This window comes from Anas platyrhynchos, chromosome 6 (assembly GCF_047663525.1).
Source record: "Anas platyrhynchos isolate ZD024472 breed Pekin duck chromosome 6, IASCAAS_PekinDuck_T2T, whole genome shotgun sequence".
Classification (NCBI taxonomy): Eukaryota; Metazoa; Chordata; class Aves; order Anseriformes; family Anatidae; genus Anas; species Anas platyrhynchos.
In genome coordinates, this window is record NC_092592.1 from 31143378 (window position 1) to 31156678 (window position 13301).

The following is a 13301-nucleotide window of genomic DNA, read 5'->3' on the forward strand; positions in this document are numbered from 1 at the left end:
TGGGTTGATGGTCAGATATGGAAGCTATTGATATCTGTTGCTGCAGAAAACTGATCTCCTGGCAAGAACAGCGTCAACTCCCAGAGTTTTCTTGCTGTTTTAGGATTCTAGGAGGGGAAGTGTGGGAATGACCAAACAGGAGGAGAATACAGATTATTAATAGATTATGTGCTCACGATGATTCTGAGAGCTGAAATCTAAACCGCACCAAGTATGTATTGAAAAGAACAAAAATGTTATAATTCTGAACATCCTAAATGTCTATAACTGCATATATGAGGTACTTCAAATTATAAACATTGGAATATAACAGTAAAACTGATTTTTCTCAAAGTCGAAGCCAACCTCTGTCAACACAGTCCCTGGCAGAGGGCTCTTGCTGGTGGAAGGAAATGACTACAAAACATAGACATGTTTTCTCAGTCACTGTAGGAATTTTAAAGGACCTAATCTAGCAAAGTCAAAGCCACAGTGGCTAGAGTAGGGTTCAGTATATTCTCACTGCAGTGCTTATTTCTGGCTGCCCTGGGACAGAGGTAGAGAAAGGGCGAGGTTAGTTTCCTTGGGGATCCCACAGCAGTCAGTCACATAATAAAGTATGACATGTTGTGCCTTGTCCTGCTGCTCACAGAACAGCAAGGAGTGGAGACTTTAATGCTGAAGGCGGTTACAGGATCTTACAAAAGTGAAGTTTACATGATTATTATAAAAATATTGCTTGTTTTTGTGCATAACGTTTAAAATCATAGCATCAAGGCATGCCATTCATTGAAACTAAAACTCAAAATGGGTTAGACATGGTCAGATCAAAGCTTTTCCTTGTTACTGAAGTTCAAAGCCCACTGTTTATCAGTGTTGATATGTAATCACTGATCTCTCAAATTTTTTACATCTTTGTGACAGGACCAAGACTGGGAGAGTGGAAGTGAGATAGAAGGCGAGACCTGGTATCCTGCTAACATGGAGGAATTAGTGACAGTAGATGAAGTGGGAGAAGATGATTTAATTATGGAGCCTGATATAACTGAGCTTGAAGAAATCGTACCAGTTGATCAAAAAAGTAAAGCTGCTTCAGAAATGTGTCCCTGTATGACAACCATGTTAGAACTGAAAAATGATCATGGCCATGTAACCAGGAATGAAGACAAATTTGCCCATAAAGCTTTAGAAACAAACTTCAGATCAGCAAAGGGTAGTGTAGCTTCTAGCGTCTGTCAGGATGAAGAGGAGGAGGATGACAATGATGATGCTGTAACTGAAGCATCAAGCCTAAATCTAGACCCTGAGCAGAAGCCAGAGGAGTCACAAGAAGACCAGCCTGCTAAGGATCAGCAGCAGAAGGAAGAAAAAAATGATAAAACCTCTGACACTCACTTAGAGCCTGAAGATCACCATATACCTTCTGTTCAGCTGAAAGAAGAGGGTCTCCATGTCCCGGATACATTTATAGATGATTACAAACAGATGGAATCACAAGGAGCTGAGAACAGAGAAGTTATGGAAATGCTTGTTAAAAATGCTAGTGAAGAAACAAGACATGGAAGCCAAGAGTGTCCAGAGGGTAACTACTGTTTCTTTACTGTTTCTTTTTTTCTTTTCTTTTTTTTTTTTTCCCTTTTCAGCCTGCAGAGAGCTTTGCATGTTTTCTCTGACAGTAGACTGAAATTTATTGCTAACAAGAGTAAATGTTGCTAATAGTATCAAGACTTGTCCTTGGAGCAGCTCAGTAAAAGAACTCCAGTGCCTTTCGCCAAGCTAAACCATTAGAGGCTCTTAGCTGAATAGTGTAAAGGAAATATGATAAGCAGCTTGCAAGCTTTCTGAAAGGCATAAGCTGCTATAATTGTCATGTCAAGGTTCACATGAGTTTAGCTGAACCCTTTCAGTGCCCTGCTAAATTTATTTTGAATTGTCAATGAAATGAGTGACAGTCTCTGAAGGTCAACAGAAAAGTATCTGTAATGTCTAGCTGGCTGCTGGACAAGGTGGGTATTCTTACACACTGTACGGTGGCATTAGTAACATGGAAATTATCCGTAAATTGTTACTTCTCAGTCCCCGCATGCCTTTTGTCAGGACTTGCCTTATCATCTCCTGTTATCTAATGCATGCTGCCTTTAATATATCTGAGAGGACTGCTGTGAGATAGTGCCAATAAATGTAATCGTAGCTGTCCATTAATATTTTACTGTCAGGGAAAAAAGAGATCCCGAGTGTCTGAAATTGAGTTCAGTTCCTTGTCACACTTTCAAATGAAACTTGAGCGGTTGGGTTGTGCATAATGAGTGGAAGTGGAAAGCAGAGACCATGCAGGCCAGGAATGCTCTTTTTTGGTTGCTGCTGAAGCTCATGTGGTGGAGAAGGGCAGGTGAACAGAAGTTGCAGGAAGCTTTGTGAGTGTCATTTTCTCGCAGAAAATGCTGGAACCTTTACTGTGAATGTCTGATCTTGAACTAACTTCTTCCTCCAGGACAGATCTGAAACTTGCTCAGTTTTCAGTACTTACCTGTCTGTCCCAAAGACAGCTTTCCAGGCTGTGTGTATTCAGAGATAATGCTGCCACGTGAACTCCCTGCAACTGGGGTTTGTGAGGTTGGCTCCCCTGGCTGCCCACTTCACAGCAGTCCAGGTCCAGTAGCACAGTTGCTTTGATGTTTTCAGTATCTCAGCTTCCAATTGGCCTGCAGGGAGCCTGGAAACTCCTGGGGAGCTTTTGTGCCCCATATTTCCACCATGGATTTGGTATCTGGGATCTGCAGTGCAAGGCTCTAGGCTCTCTGCAAACGCAGCTGCCAGCTCAGAAGGCCAGAAATCAACTCCAGTGGGACTTCAGTTGCCACAAAGGCCCTGGGATCGTCTTAAAGTTAACTTGAAAGTCAACCAGTCAGGATTTCATGTTATTTTCTTTTAAACCATGTATTAGATGTCTTTAAAACAATGAAGAAAGTATCATTTTCGTAGCCAGGTATTGCAGATCTCTGAACTACAGACTTGAAAGGCAGGAAGGGTTTGGTTTGCGCAAAAATCTCTTTGTTTTATGAGAAGATATATCCCTTATCTAGGCAAAATTTGCAATGCAATGGAAATGTCAGGGTAAGGGAACCAGTTCTTCGATGTTAGAACTGAAGAATAGGAACCAAACCAGTGTACCTGAAATTCTGATGCTCTATGGGAAAAAAAAAAAAAAAAAGTCATTGTCTAATAAAAGGAGTTCATATGTTGGGGAGGGAGAGCATCTGCTCTTTTGACTAGCTTTATCCACCTCAGCAAATCAGCCCGCTGTTTTCCGTGCTTTCATCTCCTGCCTGTGTCAATTTAGGCTGATCAGCAGGGACCAATCATCCCCTCTTTGGCCAGATACTGAAATCTTCAAATGGCCCAGAGCCATAAAGCAGAAACCATCCCTTGGGGAGCTGAGGATGGGAGAAGAGTGGCTCCAGGAAGAGCTGCTCTTGGCAGGTCCTGCAGCTCCATCACTGGCCGTGCAATTCCATAGGTGGTTACGGAGCTGCAGTCTGGCCATCCTTGTGCTTATTGCTTGTGTAATATTACAGATCTATTTAGGGATTAAAATATGAAAAGAAAAACAATAACAAACATGAAGTTAGAAATAGAAAAATGGGCTACTGAGAGAAATAGGAGTGACTGTGTCAGCTGTTGGGATGCACCAAGTAGGCTCCTATTTCAGTCGAAAAGCATTTTATCCATTTTGCTTCATTCGTAGCTCTATCCAGAAAGTGTTCCCAAGAAGTCACCAAGTGTCTTTTCATACTAATAAAGTGTTTTCATTCAATACATTTATTCATTCGTTAAGCAAATTCTAGGTACCTGGAAATGAGATCTCTCGAGTACCCCGAAGTAGAGCCTAGAAGAAGGCACTCTCCGCCAGGCTGGGAACAGGAGGACGTCTTCACCGAACTCAGCATTCCCCTGGGTACGTTTGGACGCCCAGGCCGAGGCTGGCCTGAGATGCCACCCACTGCAATTCCTAGAGCTTACAACAAGATGTCACTTTAAGGCTGCTTGCTATATTTATTTCTCAGAACAGATGTGAGGAGAGTGAAGGAACAGGGCATACAACAGAGAGGTAGCTGTTGAAAGAAACGGACTTCATTACAGACCATTGCTAATTTCTTTCCACATGAATGGCTAAAAAAATAGCTGCTAATGCTGTCACTGATGAAATAAGTTACTGTGGACTTCTTTGTCTCAAACCTGAGCCTGACTGATGCAGGGAATCTCTGCAGTAACCAAGAACAAGCATAAATTAGCCTGCTGGGAGCCCCAGCAGGGATGTTTGGCCTCATAAGGAAGCTGGTGAGGCTTTGGTAGAACCTCTTGAGGGTAGAAGGATTATCCAGGGAATTCTCCAGGAATTAGACAGTTTAACTCTTAAGACATATGGTATGAAAAATACTTAGCAATTTATAAGTATTTGTTATAAAAGTGTTTTTTATATTTTAAACAAAAACATTGGCTTTACTGTGTACACACTGATCATGAGTAAAACACCTGGGAGAGGTACATCTTTAAGTAATTTGCATAATACAATTGTGAATGTTGCTGCTAACAATTACTATGGCTATTCCAGCCCTTGAGGTTACACAGTGAAGTTTCCAGTCAACATTATGTGAGAGAAGGTACATTTTTACATATGTATAATATTTCTGAAAGAAGAAGTGCAAAGTGCATTTGCAATGCACAAGATTTTAGACTGCAGCTCAGTATTGCAAAACTAGGTAAATCAGAGAAGTGAATCCAGGATCAGTCTTCATATCTATGTTACTTAACGAAGCAGCACCTTTTTTTTTTTTTAATTTTTTTTTTTCTTTGAAAGCAAGTTTATGCTGGAGGGGAAGGGTTTCAACTGACATTTTAATGTAAATCAGAATCTCTCAATAGGTGTGGAATTCGTGGTGCCTAGGACCGGCTTTTACTGCAAGCTCTGTGGACTCTTCTACACAAATGAAGAGATGGCAAAGACAAATCACTGCAGAAGTACCGTTCACTACAAAAATCTTCAGGTAAAAGCACACTTGAAACTAGCTAATAACTGGCTCTTGGGGTGGACTGTGTATAAGATAATTATGCTACCAAAATTTTGATTTTGTGCTGTAGTTAGAATTCAGACAAATTGAAGTTCAGATAAACAAAACTTTTCAGTGGTTCCAAATGTTATCACACTAATTTCTCATTGCCAGATCCCCACAATCTACTTCTAGATCATAAATAAAATGGGGCCAGGTGACAAGTTTATGTTCTTATCCATATTTGGTCCTTGTCACCAGCACAGGAAAGAACTCAGACCTTTAGCTGTCTGGTCTTGAAGGTCCCAGACATTTGCATCACTGGGAGTGAGCCCAGCAACAACCTTTATTATTTCTTAGTTCAAGGAGCACTAAATATGCCACTTGTTTAATAAAGTTGCCATTCCTACTTTGCATGAGCATATATTTCTGCGGCATGTTTCAGCAAGCAGTACTCTGTGACGCACAGGCTCTGCGAGGCATTTCCTGTGACCTGCTGAAATCACCTTGCTACGCTGCAGAGCAGCACAGGGGCTCAGCCACGCAGAACACCACTACTGAATAATTTCCCTAAGGATCTGCAGAACCATGTAATCGCCTGTGTGGTTTCAGCACTTGATAATAGCACAAAGAGGCTGTGGGTGCTTGCCATTAAATCAAAAGCCCCCCACCTTTATCACTTCTCAGATGCACGGCTGATAATATCAGTCATAACAGCATGAGCATCAACTGCCCAGGGCTGAGGACTCCTTATAGGAGGTGACCTTATTGCACATCCCCTTGAGTCCATGCCTTTGTGTAGGGTACATGTACTGCAGGAGATGCTTTTATCAGAATGCTGTTGGCATTCTCACACTCCCAGCAAAAGACATGAAAGAACAAGACTGCTCCTTCTTTTTCTATTCCTTCTGTCTTACTTCCTGGACCCCTGCTTCTCTTCAAGTAATACCCATCTCTCCCTAACTGGCTAACGTTAACTCTCCCTAACATTAGCTTTTCTGAGAATAGTTTTTTGTAAGTCACGCTCAAAGTCAAATCATTTCTCTGGGAGAATTTTCTTCTTGACTTGCCTGAAGTCACTCAGCTGTCATCATACGAAGGCCTCTGGCTTTCAAAGACTGTGCCTGCAGAGCTGCTATGCTTGCTTATGTTGGATCCTCCAAGTGTAAGCCTGAAGAACAGGTGCCCAGTTTGCATGTCCTTTTTTGCTTATTACAAGAAAATCCAGAGGGATTCACCAAAGGTAGCACCACTCAGTGGAGGCCATGTGTCCCATGCAAGTCTTTCCCAAAGAAACTCGTGCTTCAACAAAGATTGCAACTTCAGCACTTGGTAACTAGCCTCATGGGAAGGAGAGGCGTTTTTTTCATTTTCAGTTATTTTGTCAAAGTCATAGAGAAAATATGTCCGTTAAAACTGAATCAGCATGAAACAACAAACAATCACACCACACATTTTCTCTCCTGTAAGACATTTCCCATGAGCACTGTGGTAGATATCTAACACTGACTTGAGATAAAGCACAGAGACCGCAAAAGCTGTTAAAATTAAATCTGTCAAACATGGTAATGAAAACATATTGTTCTCTAGAGCTGTACCTCTTATCTTATTAAATGGAGGAAGTAAGTGTCTGATAAATACCCATCCAACTTTTGCCCTCTCAAGTGGAAACTCAGCAAATTTTAAATAATTGCTCTGTATTTCTAGAACTGTTCTAATTGCAGTACTGCTAATTTATGCACCCTGCAAGAAATATCAGTCTTCTAGGATGGTGCAATTTAATGAGTGTATCCACCAAAGTAAGAGCTACGGACAGTGACTGTATCTGAAGCTGTGGCACTGCGGCTGCCCCCTGTCTTTCTGTTGTCTTGCCTACATGAGGAATAACATTGTCCAATGCCAGCAATGTTGTCCCAAATTCTTTCATGACTATGAGTCTTTTGTAGTTATTTGCTACATGTCATCTTTCACATAGTCTATTTGGAGATACATCCAGAATGTACCCTCGGTGTTTGGATTTGAACACCAAGCTGAACAGTTTGTCTAACAGTTTTCTTCAAAAGCCTCACTTAGGTGATGAGTAAAATAGTCGCCTTCACCTCAGTGTGTTGTCCCTTGAAGAACACCAATCACTGAAAAACTTCCAACTGTTTCTTCATCAGCCTTGCAGACTTTTTGTAATTTTCCATTCTCTTCAGCTTAATAAATAATTTCCCAGGTGGTATTTATATTTACAGATCCACCACAGTTTCCATGTCCAAAAGATCCACCATTTGTCCTTCCCTCCCACAACTACCACACAAAGCTGTCAGATTCATCTGGTGTAAGCTACCTTTGGCAACTCGGTGCAGCATTTTATCCTGTTTTCCACAGGCTTTCTGCGATATTCATCAAAACTTGTATTTAGAAGAAAAAATATTTTTTGTTGACTCTCATTTTCCTATAAATGAATTTGAATGTCTGGTTTGTGAGCTTCAAAACTGGTGTTCATGTTAGTCATGATAGCTGACATTAGCATCAACTAAAGGTGGTGGATAAATCTGTCTTATTTTGGTGGGTAATCATTAAAAACCAGAAGTGTGTGCCTTATCTGATCCAACGACAAGCGTTAGTGATTTATTACAGCTCATGATGAACGGATCACTTCTCCCCATCTTTATGGATCCTATATCTCTATATACTCCCATAACGTTTACTCTGGCTTTCTGCCACATGGAATTTTGTACCCAGGGACCACAGTTAAGAGTTGTAAAATTTCCACTGCTAAATCTCTATTCAGGTTGACAGGGGTGCAGTCATCATTTTGTCACAGGTATGCCTGCTCTTTGCCTTTACTGATTCCCTTTCAGATGTGCTTTTTAAATCCAAATCTTGTGTTTACGTGAGACGGCCTGGCAGTCTTAACACAGCCCCTAGTTTCTTTATACCCATTTCCCATTCCACCTCTTCCCCATGGGTAACCAAGTGTTAACTTTACTCTGGAGGAATCTTGCAACTAGATAAGGTTTTGCAGTGACATGACATCATCTTTTTGAGACAAATCCAAAGGAATAATAAGCTAGAAAAGAGAGCTTTATGTTCATAAAAATGTACAGGGCAGATATTCTTGCATGTGCTAGCTGTAATAAGACCATCTGTACATTATTATGCAGGTGTCTGTCTAAACTAGTTGCTAATGAAGAAGCTTCTTTCCATCTATTTCTAGGTCTGTTGAGTACCATTTTCATTCCTACATCAGGTCATTTTCCATTTTGTGTGCACCTCTACTAAGAGCACTTCCCGAAGGTTGGAGACCTCACTGGCCTTGTCTTTATTTAATAGTGAAAAGCTTTGTCTTAGAGCAATACAATAAATGTAAATACTCTAGCCAGACTGCTAAATTTTGTTAATTGTTATTGATTTGATTCATCCCTTAATATAAATGTTCTTGTGTATGAGGTTTATGTCTGAACTGGATGTCCTAAAAATGTAATATATATGCTTTTACTTATGACTCAGAAACCACATCTACTTTCTGACACAACAGCCTTACACCAGAATACTTTTGTCGACTCAGTGAAATTAGTTCCTGCACTATAGCATACAGGAGCAGCAAGTTTGCTTGTAAGGAGAAAATGTGCGGTTTCACTTGTGATGGGAAGCTGGGGTCCTCCTGGCTCTTTCACCAATTCCCCTTGTGGCACAGGGTAAATCACACAACTTTTGAGGCTCTCCATGCAGTACAGTATCTCTCATTAAGGTAGTTTGCTTGGCACAGCTATTTTTCCTGGCTTGAATTTTCACCAAAAAGGGGCTTCTATGCGTTTCTTTCTTTGTGAGGTGCCAGGAGAGTGTAGGAGCTATGAAAAGGAGTAAAGCATCCTGTGTTGAATATTTTCAGTTTTGGTAAAGATGCTTTGTTTCTGATTTGATTGCAGAAATATCTATCACAGCTTGCAGAAGAGAGCCTGAAAATGAAGGAAGAAGGCAGCCATCTGCTTCAGGATGACACTGGAATTGTTCCTCACTTTGCAAAGAAGAAGTTATGATGTGGATGAACTGGAAGAGCTATAATGAGTGAATGCTGATACATTTTTTTTTTTTAATTTCTCTGATATAATTGTCAATTTGCACTGTACAGAGGAGGGGAAATAAAGAGCATGTTCCATGCATCTATGCCCAGAGTGCCATTAAAAACCAAAATGCCTGAAACTGTTTCCCACGGTGAAGCAAAACTGGCATATCTGTAAGAAGTGGAGCAATTCTTTCTCACACTCTGCATGCTGGGAGTGGTTTCCTAGATTAAATCAGAATTCTCAGGGATTCTTCAAGTTTTAATTCTGATGTGACACATCAGGTCAGGCACAGTATTTAGAAGCACTCAGCATCCTCCAGTGGACGCTGGAAGGAAAGGAGATGTGACTATAAATAGGCTTTAATGTTGCTTAAAATATCTTCAGCCATTTTACTCATTAACCCAGTGAGCAGGGTTTGCATAGGACATCTAAAGCCATTGTGCTAAAACTAATCTGTAGATGGCAGAATATAAACCCCATCAGCATCCATCTCCGTATGTCTTAGAGCTTGCTGAAATGATAGATATTTGTGTTGTTAAGCACTGACTGTGTTGTACGAATGCAGAGGGAGCCGCAGTCTCTGCCCAGGGACCTTAGAGCCTGAACCCAGCACAGCGAGAGCAGTTCAGATGTGTGTGCTGACAGCTAACCTGCTCTGGTTTTCAGCATTTTCCATGGTGTGATCAGGATGTTCTCCAGGTACTGTTGTGTTTGAGACTCTTCTTTTTGATAATTCTAAAGGGTGCCAACTTCGAGTCTTACAGACTTGAAACTCTCACGAAAGGATTTTTGAAGTGCCGTGTGTTTGGACCATGTCACTTTTAGACATTTTACTCAATGACTTTTAGAGTCTTTCTGTTTTCTTTCAAACCTGCTTTTCCTCGGCTTGGCAATGTTGAATTTTCCTGGTTTTCATGGAAAGATGCCAGACTTTAAATACTGTTTTTGTATTTTATTTCCCTGAATTTTTAAGGTGAACACAACAACTGATGGCTCACAGTGCTGTGCTGAGAACACAGGATGCACCAGCAGCTCTGACATTATTATGAGCTATTGTTTCTGCACAGTTGTTGCTTAGTATTTTGCAAAGTCCCTTTGAAATGCACTGTACGAGTTTCTGGTTCATTTCAATGGGGCTTTGTGTTGTAAAGTGAATACGTATGCAAACCATTGCCAGAATTGATCCCAGAGTTATGCTTTTATAAAATGCACCACGCAATTTAGACAGATGGGGATTTGCAGACGTGTTTCCGTTCTTTGCCTTACTCTAATATTCATCACGGTACGTTCTGTAACAGTTGCTGGTGCTAGATACCCTGTTGAGATGTTGCTCAGAGGAAACAGTTTCCCAGAAGGTTCCTACCATCCCTAAGAATGTTGCAAAATACTGCAGAGTGGCCAAATGGCCAAAACTGCTTCCACCAAAGTATTTGTTCCATTATTTCTTGTGCCAGCAGTCATGTTCACTTCCTGAAGTGCCCTGTGGCCAGGCAAGGTGTCTCAGAGGTGCCTGTCATTATTGCCTGAAGCCCTCTTCCAGTTCATGGCCTGTGCTTTCTGCTTGTTTTTACCAGAGGTGGATTCAGATATCATATTTGGGATTCCTGTTTCTTACAAGTTGAGGGATTCTTTGCATCCCACATTCAGATGTGGCCTATCTGAAAGAAGAGGGGAAATGAAAAGCATTGCAGCATAAATCCTCCTTTGTCCATACTTGAAGTATTTTAAGATTTGGGCCCATCTGTCATTTAAAACAGCTTTTTTTTGTTTTCCCCTATGTTAAAAAATAAATAAAATTGCAAACAAGGTATTTTTCCTTCAAGGGCTGGGCTTTCCTTTGACTGTTTGTTTTTCACATTGCAGTGAAATTTGAGCACAGGGCTGTTAGGGCAAGAGCTTATATAGCAAGCTATAAGATTACGAAAAGGGCAGTAAAGATTGTGCAACCGTCTTCTAAAGCACAGCTCCCAAGCTGGTCATGTATCATCTGAATATGAAGTTCCCTTCATGCCCTTCAGCACAATCTGAGCACAAGGGAAGGAAATCACTCCAAATGCAAGCATCAAATCTTTGAAGCTAACCCTGCTATCAAACCGGGGCTCTCACCGGCCTAATGGGAGCTCATTAGCCCATGTGGTTAAGCTTAATTGGATGCGAGACGTAGCTGACTCTATATCAAAGCCATGTGCCTCCAGCAACTTTATCCCCAGGTAACCTCAAATGAGAAAAGTATCACTGTTATTATTCTTTGTTTGTATTGCAGTAGAAGCTACAGGTCCACGGCCTTTATTATGGGCACAACACAAATCCACAACAAAGACTTTCCCAGGCCAGAAAGCTTTAAATCAGACCTTCAGAAAACAGACGACAGGTGGATACAGGCAGACAGGGAAAGCAATAGGCAGCGATGAGCTTTTTGACTGGCAGCAGCAGAATTATTAAAATGAGTGTTTGCCCAGGGGTTATCTTGGGATTTACAGGAGGTAGCTCAAACTACTTCCCCCCTCCTCTGATTCTGAATCAGGCTCACTCCCTTTATTCATAGCTTGCATATTTAACCTCCTCCTTTCTCCTAGCCAGCTGCACTAGGCACGCAGGATTCCTTCCTGAGAGAGTGGCCCTCAGCATCCTTCAATCCCCGACTGAGATGTGCTCGCTTAAGTTTCAGTCCCTATTTAGGGCTTCAGAAGATGGAATCCTGACCAAGGCTCACCAGGGCCTGTCCTGGCTCCAGATACCTGTTTTGGGTTGAGGTCCAGGCCCTTGTTTGCAGCTGTGGAAGGAGGAGGCTCCGGAGGCAAGATGGGATCCCTGCCCTGTGTAGTTCCCTCTGCTGGAGGGAGATGACAAGAGGGCGATGCAGGTGCAGGGCCCAGCCCCACAGATGTGACCGAACCCAGGCATTAGTAGAGGTGGTTTGGCTGCCCCGTTCCTCGGGGCTCTGTCCTGACACAGCAGCAGTCTGCAAAACCCAGTGTATGGCCAAATGTTTCTCTTCTCAGCTTCCCTTCTGAGAAAGTCCTTTCTCTCCCTATAACCCAATGCTTTAGAGCGGTTAAAAGCAACCCCAAATCTCAACCAATTCCTAGTGACCCCAATGATCCATTTTCAGCCTGATTCACTTTGGGATCTCAGAGATAATCTCCTTCCCTCTCCAAGAGGCCATCACGCAATGCTGGCAGGCACTCAGCTCCTCAACTTCTTTCTACTACCTATTCTGCTGAGGAAGAAGGACACTGTAGGCAGACGCTTTCCTTTCTCAGCATGTGTAAAAATGTGTTTCTTTTGGTTTCTTATATTTAAAATCTTTACTTTTTTTTTTTAGTTGCCATAATTCATCATCACTATAATCCACGCTGTTTATTAATACATATATATACATATATATATATATATATAGCACAAAGCAGGCTCAGGTCTAGCCAAAAAAAAATTAATATTTAAAAAAAAGAGCTTCCTTAATATATACAAACCATTTCAACACATCTCAACCAAAGATTGCACTTTTTGAATAGGGACTATGCTTTTCACCTTTGTGAAATCTGTATTGATCTCAAATAGTCTTTAATATCAATCTGCAATTTACTCTTTTGAAGTAAAACGTAAAATAAACATTTGCCCCATAAGATTAGACAGTTTCATATTGGCTTTAACACTAAATTAGTGTTAAGCTGGTTATATTCAGGGTTTTTCTATTCTCTAAGGATTAAGGCTGTGATTTATTGAATTATACTTGAACTGGACCAGATGTATTATTTATTGAGCTTATATAATCTTGTTAATTTAAGTTTTGGCTTGTAAACAGTTGGAATTTGTTAGTACTTGTTTAATTATGTAGGAACTGTCACCAATATTAAATGATCTGTGTAACTGATTGCAAAGTGTTTCAATTTGTGTTTCTTAAAAGGAAAGATTTTAATAAAGAGAATTAAAAGCATAAGCAGTGGTGGGCAAATGTCCCAGCAATGACATGCTTCTAGCTTCCCAGGGGATCTGTTAAGAACCAAAATGAACAAAAGATAGTTTGGGGGGTAAGATAAAAGCGTGAGGCCAAAATGTTTGCTTTCCAATATAATTACTAGAAGTTGTGATTCTTACCAGGTAGTTCCTGCCACACAGATCGCGGGTGACCACAGTCATCTGGTGCTGAAGGTGAAGTGAACACATCTCGGCCTTTCACTCTGTAACTATTATTAATTGTTACTGCTGCTTCTGCCTC

General features: G+C 41.1%; 1 protein-coding gene across 7 annotated transcripts in view; it reads left to right on the plus strand.

Annotated features, from left to right (window-relative positions):
- Positions 1 to 12957, plus strand: part of RBM20 (RNA binding motif protein 20) — a 104015-nt gene extending 91058 nt beyond the window's left edge. For all 7 annotated transcript variants that reach the window (XM_027460482.3, XM_038181342.2, XM_038181343.2 and 4 more), the window contains exons 11-14: positions 904 to 1561; positions 3815 to 3934; positions 4903 to 5024; positions 8945 to 12957. In XM_027460482.3, coding sequence (XP_027316283.3) covers positions 904 to 1561; positions 3815 to 3934; positions 4903 to 5024; positions 8945 to 9055 — 1011 coding nt within the window. In that variant the 3' untranslated portion in view covers positions 9056 to 12957. The remainder of the gene's footprint in view (positions 1 to 903; positions 1562 to 3814; positions 3935 to 4902; positions 5025 to 8944) is intronic.
- Positions 12958 to 13301: the final 344 nt, after the last annotated feature.